The 17,457-nt window shown below is 43.0% G+C and overlaps 1 protein-coding gene across 1 annotated transcript; it reads right to left on the reverse strand.

Moving 5' to 3' along the window:
- Positions 1–4,290: 4,290 nt before the first annotated feature.
- On the reverse strand, positions 4,291–17,036 carry LOC120917625. The gene is made up of 4 exons (XM_040329066.1): positions 16,834–17,036; positions 14,867–15,555; positions 9,773–10,081; positions 4,291–5,433 (listed from the first exon to the last, which is right to left on the reverse strand). Exons 2-4 carry the CDS (start codon positions 15,549–15,551, stop codon positions 5,168–5,170), a joined length of 1,260 nt encoding a protein of 419 aa, XP_040185000.1. The 5' UTR covers positions 15,552–15,555; positions 16,834–17,036; the 3' UTR covers positions 4,291–5,167.
- Positions 17,037–17,457: the final 421 nt, after the last annotated feature.

Here is a 17,457-nt window from a genome sequence, read left to right on the forward strand (position 1 = left end):
AGGTGGTGTCACCGATATTTACTGGTTGTTAGGGACGTTGGTGGCCCCTGAGTCAGGGCTCTTAACGCTGCCTGAGCGTTAAGGTTCCCTGTCCCTCAAAACTGGGGTAATGCATTGGGTAAGTTAGGTCAGCAAGGCCCCTGTGAGTGCGAGGCCTTAGGCGACCTCCTAATTTGCCTAATTAAAGCGCCTCCTCTGCCACTAACACATCGCAAAGTCGGGAGGCCGACACCAATTTCTCAGTTACCAATAAGGGATAAACTGGTGTCACATCCCTGTCTACAACATACTTATTGAAAAATGAGGATGAAGGTAAGTCATCAACTCTGCTCTCTCATTTCCATCATGTTCCCGTTCAGCACACATGCATGCAGCGGAGCCTGATTGGCTCTAAGTGCTACCCCTCCCTCTCCCAGTCTCCTGTACAGGGGAAGACAGAGGCTGATATCAAGGCAGTTTGGGGTATACTAGTTATATGTATCCATTTAATAATGTACCTTAAATGGTATTAAACCCAAAAGCAAACATGTTTTATATTGCAGCTTACCAGTTTTCAGAGGTGATGGCTGCATTTGTTTCCTATTTAGGTCTCTATTTCTTTTATTTTCACCTGGGGGTCCAGCTAGTAAGCTAGCAAGCTGTTCTGCAAATGTATCAGTCATCCCTCTATGAGACAAACCATTTTACACTGACAGCTGTGCTTACAATGGTCAGCTTTTATATATTTTTTAGTGTATCTAAATCTGCTAACACTCCCCTCCCCCAGATTAACAATGGCCCTGATTCAGGTACGACTTGCGCATTATTTGCGGAGGCACAGGGCAACGATTTTGCCCTACGCCCCCGCAAATAATTTGCGCTGCCCTCGATTCACGGAGCAGTAGCTCCGTAAATTGCGAGGGCGCGCCGGCAAAATTGCCCGGCGTAAGCGCGCGCAATGTAAATGATCCCGCCGGGGGCGGGAATCATTTAACTTAGGCGCGCTCCCGCGCCGAGCGTACAGCGCATGCTCCGTCGGGAAACTTTCCCGACGTGCATTGCGGCAAATGACGTCGCAAGGACGTCATTTGCTTCAAAGTGAACGTGAATGGCGTCCAGCGCCATTCACGATTCACTTACACAAACGACGTAAAATTTGAACGTCGCGACGCGGGAACGCCGGGTATCCTATAGCATTGGCTGCGCCTGCTATTAGGATGTGTAACGTTACGCGAAACCCGACGTACGCAAACTACGTAATTTGCGTACGCAGGGCTCGCAATTTGCATACTATACACAGATCACAATGGGAGCGCCCCCTAGCGGTCATCGCTAGAATGCAGCCTAAAATCTGCGTGGCATAAGAGCCTTATGCCACGCAGATTTTAGGCTGCAGTCGGCGTAACGAGTTCTCTGAATCAGGAGAACTCGTTACGCCGGCGCAAGTCAGCAATTGCGCTGCGTAACTATGGTTACGCAGGCGCAATTGCTACCTGAATCTGGGCCAATGTTGCTGTCCAAAGGTGTCTGAAGGCTGGGTTCACACCTATGCGAATTGGATGTGGTTTTCACTGCATCCAATTTGCATAGCAGGAGAATGTGACTGGCTCTCTATGGAGCCGGTTCACATATGTCCAGAGCGGCTGCGGAGCGCACTGCACAGAAACGCTGTGGGTCTTTATCTTAGTTTCAGGGCCGAATTCAGGCGAAGATTCGACCCTGATTCGTCCCTGAACCGGAGAATGGGGACACACAGCATTCCTGTGCAATCCGGAGACGGTTCCAGTGTGAACCATGCCTTATTGCTCCTTCATCCAGAGTGTAAGCATTCTAACTCAGGCAGTGTGTTACTGGCCAGATCACCAGGTGTAAATAGAGGGAAGAAATAAAAAAAAAAAAAGAAAACTAATGCAGCCACCACATCTAATGATTCCTAAGCTGCAATATATAACATTTTTGGTTTAATATGGCTTCAGCCCCAGCTCACACTATGAATGGCACAGGAATGTGTAGCACATTCCTGTGCAGTTCACATGAGATTCAGTCTGGGGCAATTTGGGCCCATAATGGGCTACAATTGCACTGCATCACACCAAAAGTAGTACATGGATTACTTTTGGAAACGCACTGCAACCAGCTATTTGCACCATGTGATCTGCTGCAGGCAACGCACTGCATTTGTGACCTGCATTTGGGGCGTCGTTAACATTGCACTGACACCCGCTGCAGATTGCAAGGCAGTGCGTTTTGAACACCAAGCATTCTAGTGTGAATATAGCCTTAAAGCGGAGTTCCGGCCACAATTTCACTTTTTAAATATAAATACCCCTGTAATACACAAGCTTAATGTATTCTAGTAAAGTTAGTCTGTAAACTAAGGTCCGTTTTGTTAGGTTGTTACAGCATTTAGACACTTTATAAAATAGAAATTGACTGGGGCCATCTTAAGTGTGGGCATCATGAAGCCAGACTGTATGACTTCCTGGATTTCAGCCTTGCAGATCTCGCACATGCTCAGTGCTGCACAAGCAGTGTAATAGGTTTCAGATCAGGTTTCAGCACCTGTACTGTCCAAGTCACATGATTCTTCGAGACTGGGGAGTGCACAGACTCCTGGAAAGTTACACCCACTACATTCCCAGGAGTCTGTGCGGTGTAGGTTAGGAAGCTTAAGCACCTAGGTGCAGGAAGAGGGAAGATTAACTATTCTGCCTAGCAACAACACTTTGAAGGCATCTAAAAAAACATTTTTTTTTCTTAAAGGACTAATGACATTTTTTTAAAACTACTGATGTAATGTTATATTTATGGGTGGAACTCCACTTTAAGGAATATACAACTACAATGCATGATGCTTTCCTTCTGCCTGGGATAAACTTTCAGAACAAATCAGCCCTAAAGCAGCCAATTAAATACGCAATTTTCTTTCCTTCCACCACAGGTGGATAAAAAAAAAATAGCTTGATTCCCCATCAATACAGTTAGTGTTCATGAGGCAATCTCTACCGCAGCACTCTTGTGTTCTGCCGATGGAGCCTTCCCTGCCGGCAGAGCACAATGATCAGAGCTATAGCCGCCAGCAGTGATTGCATGAAAAAAATCCAACAGGTTGGATGTACTGCTGTCGATTAATGGATCAACTTCAATACAACCAGCCTATATAGCATTTACTGCTCACATGGGTAGTAAGTGCATTCTGGAATAATGAGAACTTGCTGGCTGACAAGAGATAAATTCACAAGCTTTTAGGCTGTCATTTCTAAACATGTATAAAAAGATACATACACTATATTGTCAAAAGTATTGGGACACCTGCCTTTACACGCACATGAACTTTACTGGCATCCCAGTCTTCATCCATAGGGTTCAATATTGAGTTGGCCCACCCTGTGCAGCTATAATAGCTTCAACTCTTCTGTGAAGGCTGTCCACAAGGTTTAGGAGTGTGTCTATGGGAATGTTTTGACCATTCTTATAAAAGCGCTTTTGTGAGGTCAGGCACTGATGTTGGACGAGAAGGCTTGGCTCGCAGTCTTCGCTCTAATTCATCCCAAAGGTGTTCTACCCGGTTGAGATCAGGACTCTTCCTCCACCCAAAACTCACTCATCCATGTCTTTATGGAACTTGCTTTGTGCACTGGTCAGTCATGTTGGAACAGGAAGGGGCCATCCCCAAACTGTTCCCACAAAGTTAGATGCATGAAATTGTCCAAATTGTCTTGGTATGCTAACGCTAAGTATGCCAAGTGCTAGCAGATTTCCCTTCACTGGAACCAAAGGGCCAAGCCCAACCCTAAAAAACAACCGCACACCATAATCCCCCCTCCACCAAATGATTTGGACCAGTGCACAAAGCACGGTTCATAAAGACATGGATAAGCGAGTTTGGGGTGGGTGAACTTGACTGACCTGCACAGAGTCCTGATCTCAACCCGATAAAACACCTTTGGGTGGAAAGGGTGGGCCAACTCAATATTGAACCCTACGGACTAAGACTGGGATGCCATTAAAGTTCATGTGTGTGAAAAGGCAGGCGTCTCAATACTTTTGGTAATATAGTGTATATGTTCTCAGTGTAACACTTTGGGGGATATTTACTAAAACCGGTGCACTCAGAACCTGGTGAAGCGGTGAATGGTAGCAAATTATCATCTAACTTTAGCTTATTCAATTAGGCTTTGACAATAAAACCTGGAAGCTGATTGGTTTCTATGCAGAGTTGCACCAGATTTTACACTATACAACTTTAGTAAATAACCCCCATTGTCTTTGCTGGTCATGAACCTAGTGCTATACTTCCATCCAACAGTGTGTATGCAAATCAGCATTTAATTATGAGTGTTGCACATAGCAAGGCCATGTTACCATAAGAGAAAACAAAAACATTAGCCATTACCTGCTTACACGGGCAGATGTGGCCTGGCAATGACTAAATGATCTGGCTAGGTTTGGAGTAGGCGGTAGTAATCTGATGTGGAAATGCAGACATCCAAACTAGGTTAAGCATGGCTATGGTCAGTGAGTAAACAGAGACAAGCCTTAGTTAACCTAAAGTAATTTGAGGGCATCTAAATAATCTCCACGACAGAAATCGCACAAAATGCCACTCTTGCACGATATGTGTAATATCGCAGTCCTCAGGGGCATTTGAGGCTAACTCGTTGTTGGATGTTGTTCAGCTGTTTCTACAGGTCACCCGAGTTCCTTACTGATCAAAAATAATATAAAAGTATTATAAATTATTGATATTTCTGGAACCTAACTGCAGGATTTGTCCTTTTTTTTGCAAAAGCAATTAGAGAACTGTGACATATAAGTTTGCATCCGAATCACATTATGTGATCATGACGTCGGCGCACATTTTCGTCCCATAATACAGTGTCTGTGGGAACTGAGATGTGAGATTTTGAGGCTCCTCTGGGATTGCAGATTGCTGCTGTAGTATTTTTACTGTGAATGGGCTGAAAGACTGCTGGAGTGTGAAGTTGGATTTTCTGCAGACGCAGAGGCTGTGCGTCCACTGGGATCTGACTCGGCTTTTCTAAGTGGGCTGCAGGCTGTCAATGATATGTTGCTTTTTTGTAGATTTTGCTTCTTGTTTAATCATGACTCGTTTATGTTGCTCGCCATTCTCCCCCCCCCCCCCCCCATTCCGCAGCAAAGTCTCTCCTTTCTTCTTTTCTGTTCATCACACGTCGCTCTCAACACCACGTAGTCTGGGGACCAAAATTCTTGGGGTAATTCCAGCATTGAGATCAGATTCAAACTCCAAAAGCTGCCCCATAAAATTTAGGTTAGGAGATATAATTGGGCGCTTCCCCTTGACAAACTTGTATGCATCTCCCACAGTCATCAGAGTGTGCTTCATTAAGTAGGCGATGACCACGGTCGCAGATCGAGAGACCCCAGCCTGGCAGTGGATCAGCACTCCTTTTCCTTCCTGCTGAGCCTCTTCTACAAGAAATAAAAATAGATGATTGAGAAACATCTATAGAATGCATTCTCATGTGCTGAAAATACTAACAGGAAGAAAGAGCAGAGAGATGACCTCATTAGTCTGTCGCTGCTCGTATACTATGCAGTAATAGGCTAAAAAAAGACAGTTACCTAGCTTTGTTCAATAACCTGCAGCAAAGAAAATTCAGGTCACCAGATTGGCTGTAATGTGTACACATCTTAGGACTGGACAGACATACATAACAGGAAATACGAATTCTATCACAGGTGAAACAGCTTCAATATATTGATTTCAATGGTGTATTTAGCTGTTTGCCTAGAGGTAAGCTATAGGGAAAAAAATAAAAAATAAAAGCATGAAAAGCTTAGTGTAAAGCTAGCCAAAGAGATAGAAATTTGTCTGGTTCAACAGAGACTGTTCGAATTTTGATCCATCTATAGCCGTTAGTGCTCCAGAGAAATTGATCTAACAATCAGCTTCAGAGTTGGCTCTAGGCTTTGTGAGGCCTTAAGTAGAGTTGAGCGAACCCGAACTGTAAAGTTCGGTACGGACTTTGGGTTTTTCCCGAACCCGGACCCGAACCCGAATAATTGGAAAAAGTTCGGGTTCGGGGAAAAAAATGCGCGGAGGTCCCCCCAAATTCAATAACCAGACCCTTTAGGTCTGGTATGGATATTAAGGGGAACCCCGCCGTCAATTTAAAAAAAATGACGTGGGGTTCCCCCTAAATATCCATAACCAGACCCCTCAGGTCTGGTGTGGATTTTAAGGGGAACTCCACCCCAAATTTAAAAAAAAAATGGCGTGGAGTTCCCCCTAATATCCACACCAGACCCCTTATTCGAGCATGATGACCTGGCCGGCCGCAGAAAAGAGGGGGGGACAGAGTGCGGCCCCCCCCTCTCCTGAACCGCACCAGGCCACATGCCCTCAACATTGGGAGGGTGCTTTGGGGTGCCCCCCAAAGCACCTTGTCCCCATGTTGATGGGGACAAGGGTCTCATCCCCACAACCCTTGCCCGGTGGTTGTGGGGGTATGCGGGCAGGGGGCTTATCAGAATCTGGAAGACCCCTTTAACAAAGGGGACCCCCAGATCCTGACCCCTCCCCCTGTGTGAAATGGTAATGGGGTACACTGTACCCCTACCATTTCACGAAGGAAGTGTAAATAGTAGTTTTCAGGAAAAAAAACACACACACCGTAGAACAAATTACTTTATTAATTAAACCAAATAAAAATCCAGCGGTGAAAATAGACGATCGCTCCAACGCTGTCTTGTATCCAGCGACGGGTGAAAACTCCAGTGATGGGTGATTGGTCCAGCGATGAGAAGTTCCATCCATTCAGAGCACAGCTCAGCGAATGACACGTCGATGCTGTGACGTTTCTTTGATGGGGGAGGCGGGCCACGCGTCACGTGACCCCATCCCCTTCTGACGCACACTCTGCCCAGTGACGTAGCAGAGTGTGCGTCAGAGAGGCACGGGGTCACGTGACGCGTGGCCCACCTCCCCTATAAAAGAAACGTCACAGCATCGGCGTGTCATTCGCTGAGCTGTGCTCTGAATGGATGGAACTTCTCATCGCTGGACCAATCACCCGTCACTGGATTTTACACCCATCTCTGGAGTTTTCACCCGTCGCTGCATACAAGACAACGTTGGAGCGATCGTCTATTTTCACCGCTGGATTTTTATTTGGTTTAATTAATAAAGTAATTTGTTCTACGGTGTGTGTGTTTTTCTTCCTGAAAACTACTATTTACACTTCCTTCGTGAAATGGTAGGGGTACAGTGTACCCCATTACAATTTCACACAGGGGGGGGTGTCAGGATCTGGGGGTCCCCTTTGTTAAAGGGTCTTCCAGATTCTGATAAGCCCCCTGCCCGCATACCCCCACAACCACCGGGCAAGGGTTGTGGGGATGAGCCCTTGTCCCCATCAACATAGGGACAAGGTGCTTTGGGGGCACCCCAAAGCACCCTCCCAATGTTGAGGGCATGTGGCCTGGTGCGGTTCAGGAGAGGGGGGGGCGCACTCTGTCCCCCCCCTCTTTTCTGCGGCCGGCCAGGTCAACGTGCTCGGATAAGGGGTCTGGTTATGGATATTTAGGGGGGAACCAACGTAATTTTTTTTTAAATTGACGGCGGGGTGCCCCTTAATATCCATACCAGACCTAAGGCCCCATGCACACGAGACGCTATTACAAACGCCTCTAATCTCAGCTTTTCAAAGGCAAAAACCGGCATTTAAAACGCCCGTTTTTGCCACGAATTGCGTGGCGTTTTGCCACGATTTGCAGCGTTTTATCGCGATTTGCGGCTGTCAGCGTTTATCCCCAAAACACTGTAGACCCTCCCCAAGCTCAGAATCAAACTATTTGTGCCGCGTTTTGCCGCGTTTAGCCGCGATTTGCGTCTAAAACGCAAAAGCTGAAAGCTTCTGAACCCAAAATTTTGGGTTTGGAAAAACGGCCCTAAACCCAACTGCTTTGAAACGCCAAAAAACGTGATCGTGTGCATGGACACATAGGATAACATTAAATGTGTTCAGGGGCAGTTGAAAAAAATGCCCAAATGCCTCTGAACTCGAGTTTAGCAGCGTCTCGTGTGCATGGGGCCTAAAGGGTCTGGTTATTGAATTTGGGGGGACCTCCACGCTAAAAGTCCGTTTTCAATTGACTTCAATGGGGTTCGGGTTCGGGTTCCCGAACTTTTTTCTATGGCCCCTTTCACACTGGGGAGGGAGGTGTGGTGGCGGTATAGCAATACCATCGGAAATTGCGGCGGTATTCGGCCGCTAGCGGTGCGGTTTTATCCCCCGCTAGTGGCCAAAAAAGGGTTAATACCGCCCGCAATGTGCCTCTGCAGAGGCACATTGCCGGCGGTATAGCCACGGTTTCCCATTTATTTCAATGGGAAGGAGCGGTGGAGGAGCGGTAAACACACTGCTTCTCTCACCGCTCCAAAGATGCATCCCCAGAGCTTAGAGAATGTGAAGAAATTTCACTTGGCAAATAATTCCTAATCACATGCAAGGAAAACAGGAACAACTGCATTTTTGCTTGCACATAATTGGATTGGACAGTAGAGCTTCACCTTATTTACTAAGCTCTGCGGGAAAATCCCTTGCAAAGTTAACAGTCTACTTGCCTTTAGTAAATCAACCCCAGTGCCTTTATTTACATTACAATACTGAACCGTCAAGACTATAAAGAAGCACCTGGTCTATGGATGAGTTTCAGGAAATGATATCACTAGGGGGGAGCAGTTGCTAGAGGTGGACAAAACAAAGACGAATATTCAAAGAGGTGTCTGGGCAAAGGCTGTGTTTTAAAGGAAACCTTTTCTGATACTTCTTATTCTGGAAATGCTGGTTACCTTCAATAACATACACCGTTAAGCCAGAACAAGTATGCAATTAAGACTTCTGACTTTTCTAATATGTTTTAATGTTGTTTTAGATAAGTCACTCAGCAAGCACGAAAGCATATCAGCCTGTCAACAAGCATTTTCATAAGGTGGTCAGCTATTGCAGCCCCCATATAACTTTTGGCAACTGTACATAAAGCAGTGGTGGCAGGTGGTATATTTTTTTGGGGGGGTGGCAAAAAATCCACCCAAAGCCACCCCCTGGTCGATCGGGTCACAGCACCCCCCACCCCTGTCGGGATGGTATTTAGCCCATTTAGGCTGTGGGCAGCGCTTCCCCTGGGTGGCAGCATCGCCTCCTTCTCCTCTGTGGCCAATAGAATTGCTTCTTTCAGCCAATCGGGTGACGGGTCTCAGGACCCGCTTGCTGATTGGCCGGGAGGAGAATCAGGAAGACAATAGCGAATGTTAATTCACTATTGTCACAAAACTGGGTGGGCTCAGGGCACAGTGCTCTGAGTCCTAAGTCCACCCTTTTCTGGAGCCAATTAGAGCCTCAGGCTCCAATCACGTGCTTCTAAAAAAAAAAAAAAACATTAGAATCCATGTGTCCGGCTCCCTGCATGTAAATTAGGGGCCGGGCGCATTAATTATGGGGGCGGCATCCCTGTGCCTCTAATAGATGGACCGCCACTAATATATAGTATATAAAGAGAAAGAAAACACAGGGGTTGACTTACTAAAACTGTAAAGTGCAAAATCTGGTGCAGCTCTGTTTTGTTGTCAAAGCTTATTTGAGCAAGCTGAAGTTAGAAGCTGCCATGGCTACCATGTACAGCTGCACCAGATTTTGCACTCTACAGTTTTAGTAAATGAACCCCACAATGTCAAATTTCCAACCCTCAATGTCAGATAAGGAATTTTCTGACAACATGTTTTTTTTTCTTAGGGCACCTCACTTACCAATAAATTCAAAGGCTTCCTCAAAGTATTGACGCAGATCCTGCTTGCTGTTATCAGTGGCTGGTAGTCTCTTGTACCTCAAGGCCCCAGAGTCAGCATGGTACAAAGGCAGATGAGTTGTGACGTTCAACACATGGCCTATATTTAGGGTAATCATGCAGGCTAGGTCTTGGGCATCCTTCTCATTCCCCAGGAACAAAAAAGGCAAGATAAGGCTAAGCTCAGCTTTCTCAAGGTCAGGAGATAGTGGCACAGGAGGCGACACCTCCACTGGCAGAACACAATCATCAGCCGGGGCATCATTCAGAGCTTTAAAAAAAGAAAATCATATATTGTACATTGAGTGCAACAGTCGCAATGCAATTTATCATTTGCATTCAAAGATACTAATGTAACTGAGACAATTATAAAACAATGTGAGGATATAATTGCATCTTATGCATGCTTAGTTTCCTTAGTTTTAATTTCTAGCAATCTAAATCAGGGGTCTCCAAACTTTTCCATCAAAGGGACAGTTTTCTGTCCTTCAGACTTTAAGGGGGCCAGATTATGGCCATTGGGGGTAGAAAATGTCCTCGGCCCGACATCAGTAAGGGTGAACATAGTCTCAATTTTAGTGATCAATAGGAGGAGGAGTAGTGCTCCATCACTGGTATTAGTGAAAGAAAAAGTGCCCTATTGTTGGTGTCAATGGAAAAAACAATTCCCTATTGTTGGTGTCAGTGGGAGAAATAGTACCTCATATCACATGGAAGAATAGTGCCCCAAGGGCCGGATAAAGGCTAGCGAAGAGCCGCATCCGGCCCTCGGGCCACAGTTTCGAGACCCCTGATCTAAATAAACAATTTTCCTTAGCTAGCCTGAAACAGCTAATAGCATAAAAATATTTATTTCAAATGACCTTGAAAATTCGTAAAATGCACAAATAAGTTTCTCAAGCATATATTTGTGGGTTTCATTAGGTTTTTTTGTATAAAACCTTTTTTAAATGTAGAAAAATGAGAAATCCCAATGGAAATAATAAATCATAATAGTTGATTTAACTGACTTCATGGCATAACTAGTCTTGTGTTTAGGGAAAATAATTTCACCTACATTTCAGGACAATTGAAGATTACAAAATTGTTCTTTTTAGGATGCATGGTACCAACCAAAGCAGGAGTTTCCTGTGCTGCAATTTAGGCAACAAAACATTTTGGTGTAGAATGTGGTAAAAAAAAACGGCACGGGGCAAAGTGAACCTTATTCAGGTTATAGTTACTGTATCATGTAATAGTTCCAGTGACAATTACATTTTTAGGAATAAAGAAACCTTCGCCAAGAGGAGTATGGAAGCTGCAATTTGTAAAAATTGTAGCTGCCTTGCAAAAATGGTAGCTGCCTGTGATGTAAAGATTGTGTGGCTACTCTGACTTAAAGGTAAAGTGCGTAAAAACAAAAAGAAAACTAAACCGGCCCACATACGGCCCATGTGTACTGCAGCCGGTCCAACAGAAGCCAGACATTCGGCCGGCTTTTGTCGAAGCATGATTAAAAAAGGTCTGCCATCGATCACTACTCTCTCCCCCCTGTCAGAACACAATAGAACATCGCCGTACTAATGTCGGATAGTTAGACTCTGACCTGAGCTGTTAGTTTTTTTAGCTGGGTTGAACAAAAAAAAAAACTAGCAGCGTGTACCAGGCTATAGGGTGAGAGATTAGGATGTTAAGGTTGAGAAGGAGGGATAGGGGGTAGGGTTAAGTGTAATGCCGCGTACACACGATCAGTCCATCCGATGAGAACAGACTGATGGACCGTTTTCATCGGTTGACTGATGGTCCGTCGCGCCTACACAACATCGGTTAAAAAAACAATTGTGTCAGAACACAGTGACGTAAAACACAACAACGTGCTGAAAAAAACGAAGTTCAATGCTTCCAAGCATGCGTTGACTTCATTCTGAGCATGTGTGGATTTTTAACCGATGGTCGTGCCTACTAACGATCGGTTTTGTTCTATCGGTTAGGAATCCATTGGTTAAATTTAAAACAAGTTGGCTTTTTTTTAACAGATGGTTAAATAACGGATGGCGCCCACACACGATCGGTTTTGACCGATGAAAACGGTCCATCAGACCATTCTCATCGGTTTAACCGATCGTGTGTACGCAGCATCTGGCTCCATGCACACTGGGTTTAAAAAAAAGTCTGTTCTCTTTGGCGTAAAAAACGTCCATATAGAGCATTTTTTGTACATCATTTAGTCGAGTTTAGGAGAGTTTTAATTTTTTTCTGCCAGTAAGCTCCAATCAGAAACGTGAATGAGAAGGTTTTTTTTCCATGCCTCTAAATGTTGTTCTCAAAATATGCCTGTCAGTCCTGGTTCACACTGGTGCGATTTGACATGCTGAAATTGCAAAAAGTAGTACAGAAACTACTTTTTGAAGTCGGTGCAGCACCGCAGATGCAGCGTCGCACCGATTAGGAAGATGCCATTGCCGGCAAATGCAGCAGATTTGACATGTCAAATCGGCGGCATTTGCCAGGAATTGCCGGCAACGGCACCGTCCTAATCGTTGTGAGGCTGCGGCGCTGCACCGATTTCAAAAAGTTGTTTCTGTACTACTTTTTGTGATTTCAGCACGCGATTTACATTGACATCTGTGCACAAACGGCACAGATGTCTCAGTAATCGCGGCCGAAATCGGGACTGACAAGCGGGAGTGAAATCGTGCGAGTTCAGCTGAACTCGCACGGCTTCACTCCCGCAGCCCAGTGTGTACCTGGGCTAAACGTCCTAATGTGTATGGACACATAGGATAACATTGAGTTGCTTCTACAGGCAGAACACAAAACTCCTGTAGAAGCAACATTTTTTATGCCAGTGTGCATGGAGCCTAAATTAAGTGTTTGTTTATTTTTACATATTAATTTAGAGGATTATGATGAATTAAGTGCTAATTTTGTTAGTTTTGGTTTGGTTTTATTATTTGGTAGAGACATAGTGGTAAGTTTAGGTATAGGGCATGGGTGATTACATTAAACATTCATGTTTGCACTGAAACAAATTCAAAATGCATGGTCCCAAATCCAAAGCAACTTAGACTAATGCACAATTTTCAGACTTGTGCTGCATATTCTTTTAGATGCATGGTTATGTGTTTATCTATAACGTTTATAGTCCATGTACAAGGGTGCTTCTCACGCAGGCACATTTACAACAGGAAAATGCTATTATAAGAGGAATCTGTCTGACCTCACTCCTCAGGGACACATTCATTTTCTCTGCAAGTGCCGTCATACAGACAATTTAGAAATAGCTGCATATTTGAGTCTGTGTGTCACAGAGGAAACATGTAACTCTAATAAATCACAGTCACGTGCATATCGGCTGCCTTCCTGTTTACATGTTTGTTTTGTTGCTATTAGTACAGTTCATTGCCACTGTATGTTGCATCTAGAACAAATATAGTCACATTCACTGAGTACATTATGCCATCACTATATCTTAATTATGGCGCGTGGTTTTTGTTTTTTTTAAGCAAACATGTGCCTTTCACCTGCCCTGTCTTAAGCCAACGTTTCATTATATGAATGATCTGTTTATATTTTAGTGCTCCTTCACTCTTGGCTATGAGAACCTTTTAAGAATGTTGAACAAAGCTACACATGTGCATATGTGGTACCTAGAAATTTCACCGATTTATTTTTGTCACTAATTCATGTGTTTTTTTTTTGTAAAAGTACAACTTTATCAGTAGAGAAAGTCACTATCATTTATAAAACAACAATTTGTACAAAATGTTATAACCAAATATTTGGCCATTAGTCTGATACGTTCTTATTTCGATGGTTGGTCTTGATTAGGGTTCTACTTTTTTGTTCCTGCATCTTCACTATGGGCCAGATCCACAACCAGCGGGCGCAACGTAACTTTTGTGATTTAAGTTACACCGCCGCAAATTACACAAGTTAGTGCCCGATCCACAAAGCACTTACCTGGAAATTTGCAGCGGTGTAACTTAAATCCGTCCGGGGCAAGGCGGGCCAATTCAAATGGGGCGAGTCCCATTTAAATTAGGCGCGCTCCCGCGCCGGACGTACTGCGCATGCTCCCAACGCTATTTTTCCGACGTGCTCTGCGTGAAGTTACGTTGCGCCGAGTTTTGTGAATCGCGACGTGTAAAAAAGAGATGCGGCGCAAAAAAATAAATAAAATAAAAATTTGACAGCGACGCGGGAAAGACGGGTATACTTTTACATGGTGTACTAACTTTACACTTTGCAAAAGTAGCCCTATCTTTGCGACGGCAAACTAACACTTACAGCGACTTAACGAAGGGAAAAAGCTTTGTGGATCTCCGTAAGTGCTAATTTGCATACCCGACGCTGGATTACGACGAGAAATGCCCCCAGCGGCGGCCGCGGTACTGCATCCTAAGATCCGACAGTGTAAGTCCATTACACCTGTCGGATCTTAGGACTAGCTATGCGTAACTGATTCTATGAATCAGCCGCATAGTTAGAAACAGGGATACGACGGCGTATCAGCAGATACGCCGTCGTATCCCTTTTGTGGATCTGGCCCTTTGTCTTTATTTTGTCATCTTCATCTTGTATTAATGCAGTAACTATAATAACTGTTTTTAATTTAATAAATTAAAATTTCAAGCTGGCATGACAAAAGTGTCTTGGTTAGGTACGATACAGTCAAGTGTTTTACAAATGTTGTCCTCAATGTCCACTAGAAGGTCATGTTTTCCATGCTTTTGGGTAAACCTTATAGTCTTTATGAAAAACACAAATGCTTAACTGCTTTCTACTTTATCCTACCCAATTACTCATAAAACAAAGGTATAACAACTATATTTTCCTACAAATTTTGATGGACCACATCATCCTTTCATTGTGGTCTATTAAACTATTTTTGTTATCTTGCAAGGATGGGTAAAATTGGTCAGTGAACCATAAATGCAAGATAGAAGGAAAAGTTTTTTGTTAGGATATATATTATTTGCCACACAGTACACTTCTCTATAAAATAATTTGCTTTCCTTTATTTTATTTTTTATAAAGACATCTGAACATTTTCATTTTAATTCCCGACACTCACCTCTGCCTGTTCCCTGTGAACTGTCTTTGTCGGTTAATGGCTCAAGAAGAAGGTATAGACTCTGAATCCTCCTGTTTGTCCCTTCAATTGGCGACAAAGGTGGTGGCGTTGATGGTGGAGGAGGAGAACGGGGACGTGCTGGTTCATCTACCTCCAACCCCTCTAAACCTCTGGGGTCCAGTAGCATGGGTGACCCCCCAAGCATTCCACCCCTTGTCCGTGACATAATTTTTCGAGCCAACTCATCTGGCCAAATAGCACGTACGCTGTAATCATCATCATCATAGCTCACCCTTGAGCTCCCCATAAATTGTGGATCAAAAGTTACGATAGGGTCACAGCTACAGGAGGAACCCACGGATTTTCTTGGAGGACGAAGCAGGCGCCAGCAGCCTTTGCAGCCACATTTTAGAGGGTGGAGTGCCCAACGGAAGCATGAAGGGGAGCGTGTGGATGGTGATGGAGGAGAACCCCTCCGACGAGAACAGGATTCCCGTGGCCAGCGGGGGGGTTGGAGCTGTGGAAGATGTCCAGGTAAAGTGAGGTCAGCATGTGATGGTGCCCGGTGGCCAGGCTGCAGGCCTCTGACTTCAGGAGCCATGCGTGAATGAGGTGCAACCCGCAAAGGAAGGGAGCGGGGACGAGGCAGGGGAGCAGAACGATCTTCTAGAGGAACAGGGGGCATAGTGCTGCAATGAAAAATATGAATTACCAATTTAAACCATGTAATACGGGAGTCTAAACAACATCATTTTCTGTTAAGAGTCAAATGTAATATAGATCATATGCCTCATTTTAACAATGTCTTTTGGGTTATCTAAACAACTGACAAACAATATAGAACATATCTAATGCTCATTTAAAACCTAATTCACATACTGTAAGTAACAATAACCTGGATCTGTATTACACACATTGCATTACTTAGTCTTTGAGCAAAAAAATGCATAGTGTCTTCATTTTCTCTGCTGTACATCGGATTTGCTGTGCTGCCTGTTTGCGGTTATGCAGTGGCTTGCCTCTTTCAAACGTGAGCTCCATCTAATACGCAGAGATCACCTTCACATATACTGCAGGGATTCTACGACACTGCTGCCTTGCAAAACATAATGTACAGGCCATATTCACCAAATACGCTACAGTGCAATAAAAATGCCTAATATCCAAAAGTGAGGTCACAAACAAATTGCATTTAATATTGTAACGACTTGTATCATTTGCATTGGCATGCATATCCCACAAGTATCACAGCATGTAAGTGTACCGCTAGGATGCAGTACATCAACTGTAATGTATGATCACTGAACATCAGGATAATAGAGACTGCTTAGGATATAGGAATTTTGAATGCATACTCAATAAATATATATATATATATATATATATATATATATATATATATATATATATATAATATATAATAATAAATAGTAAATAGTATTTAAAAATAATGTTTGCTTAGAATAAAAAAAAGACTAGCATGCACAGTAAATGTGTGTGTGTATATATATCTATCTATAGATATATATATATATCTATTTATTTTTCTATAGATATATATTTATCTATAGATAGATATATAGCTATATATATCTATAGATAGATATATATATATCTATATCTATCTATAGATAGATATAGATATATCTATCTATCTATAGATATATATATATATATATATAGCTATATATCTATCTATAGATAAATATATATCTATAGATATTTATAGATATATATATATATCTATAGATATTTATAGATATATATAGCTATATATCTATCTATAGATATCTATAGATATTTATAGATATATATAGCTATATATCTATATATAGATATATCTATATATATATATTTAAAATGATACTTTCTGTATTATACTTATTTATTCCTTGTAATGTAAAAACATGCAAGAATTGGTAAAATATTATAAATTAGTAATTGCGTATAATTTCAAACAATTGTACCTTTTGTCAGCTGTTCCCCTCCTCAGTTAATACGGATTCCTTAATAGTTGCCCTCATTTGTGCATGACTGACTCCTCAGTGTCAGTGCTTGTGCATGTCCTTTGTGTTGGAGCCTGTTGGCGTGTGTGTATATGTGTGTGTGTGTCTAGTGTGTGCAGAGGGTGACACTGAATGACGACTGCAAGCACCCTCCCTTCCTTACAGGATGACATCACCATCAGCCAATCAAAATTCGCCGACATTTATCCAAACAGACAAACCAGCCCAAGCTAATTACTACCTTACACATTGTGCTGATTACAAGATAATACTTTGTCTGACAAAGAGGAGATGAATACTGTTGAGACACAGACTGACAAAAGAAACAGACGTTTGTGAAGTTACAAAAGAGATTTTTTTATTGTATACAGAATTATTTGATGCATTCATGCATGATTAACTTACAAAGTATTAAAATTATTACTCTGATTTCTATTACTTTTTTTTTACTTTAAATTAAAAGGAAAAAATTGTAATTGTGGATAACGCATTGTACTGGATGTACAAGTGCTCATTCAGATGAATCAAAGCAAATAGAAATTTGCAGAGCGGATAGAACGCCATTTGCTGATTTCAGCAGATTTC

The sequence above is a fragment of the Rana temporaria genome, chromosome 11, assembly GCF_905171775.1.
Source record: "Rana temporaria chromosome 11, aRanTem1.1, whole genome shotgun sequence".
NCBI classification, from domain to species: Eukaryota; Metazoa; Chordata; class Amphibia; order Anura; family Ranidae; genus Rana; species Rana temporaria.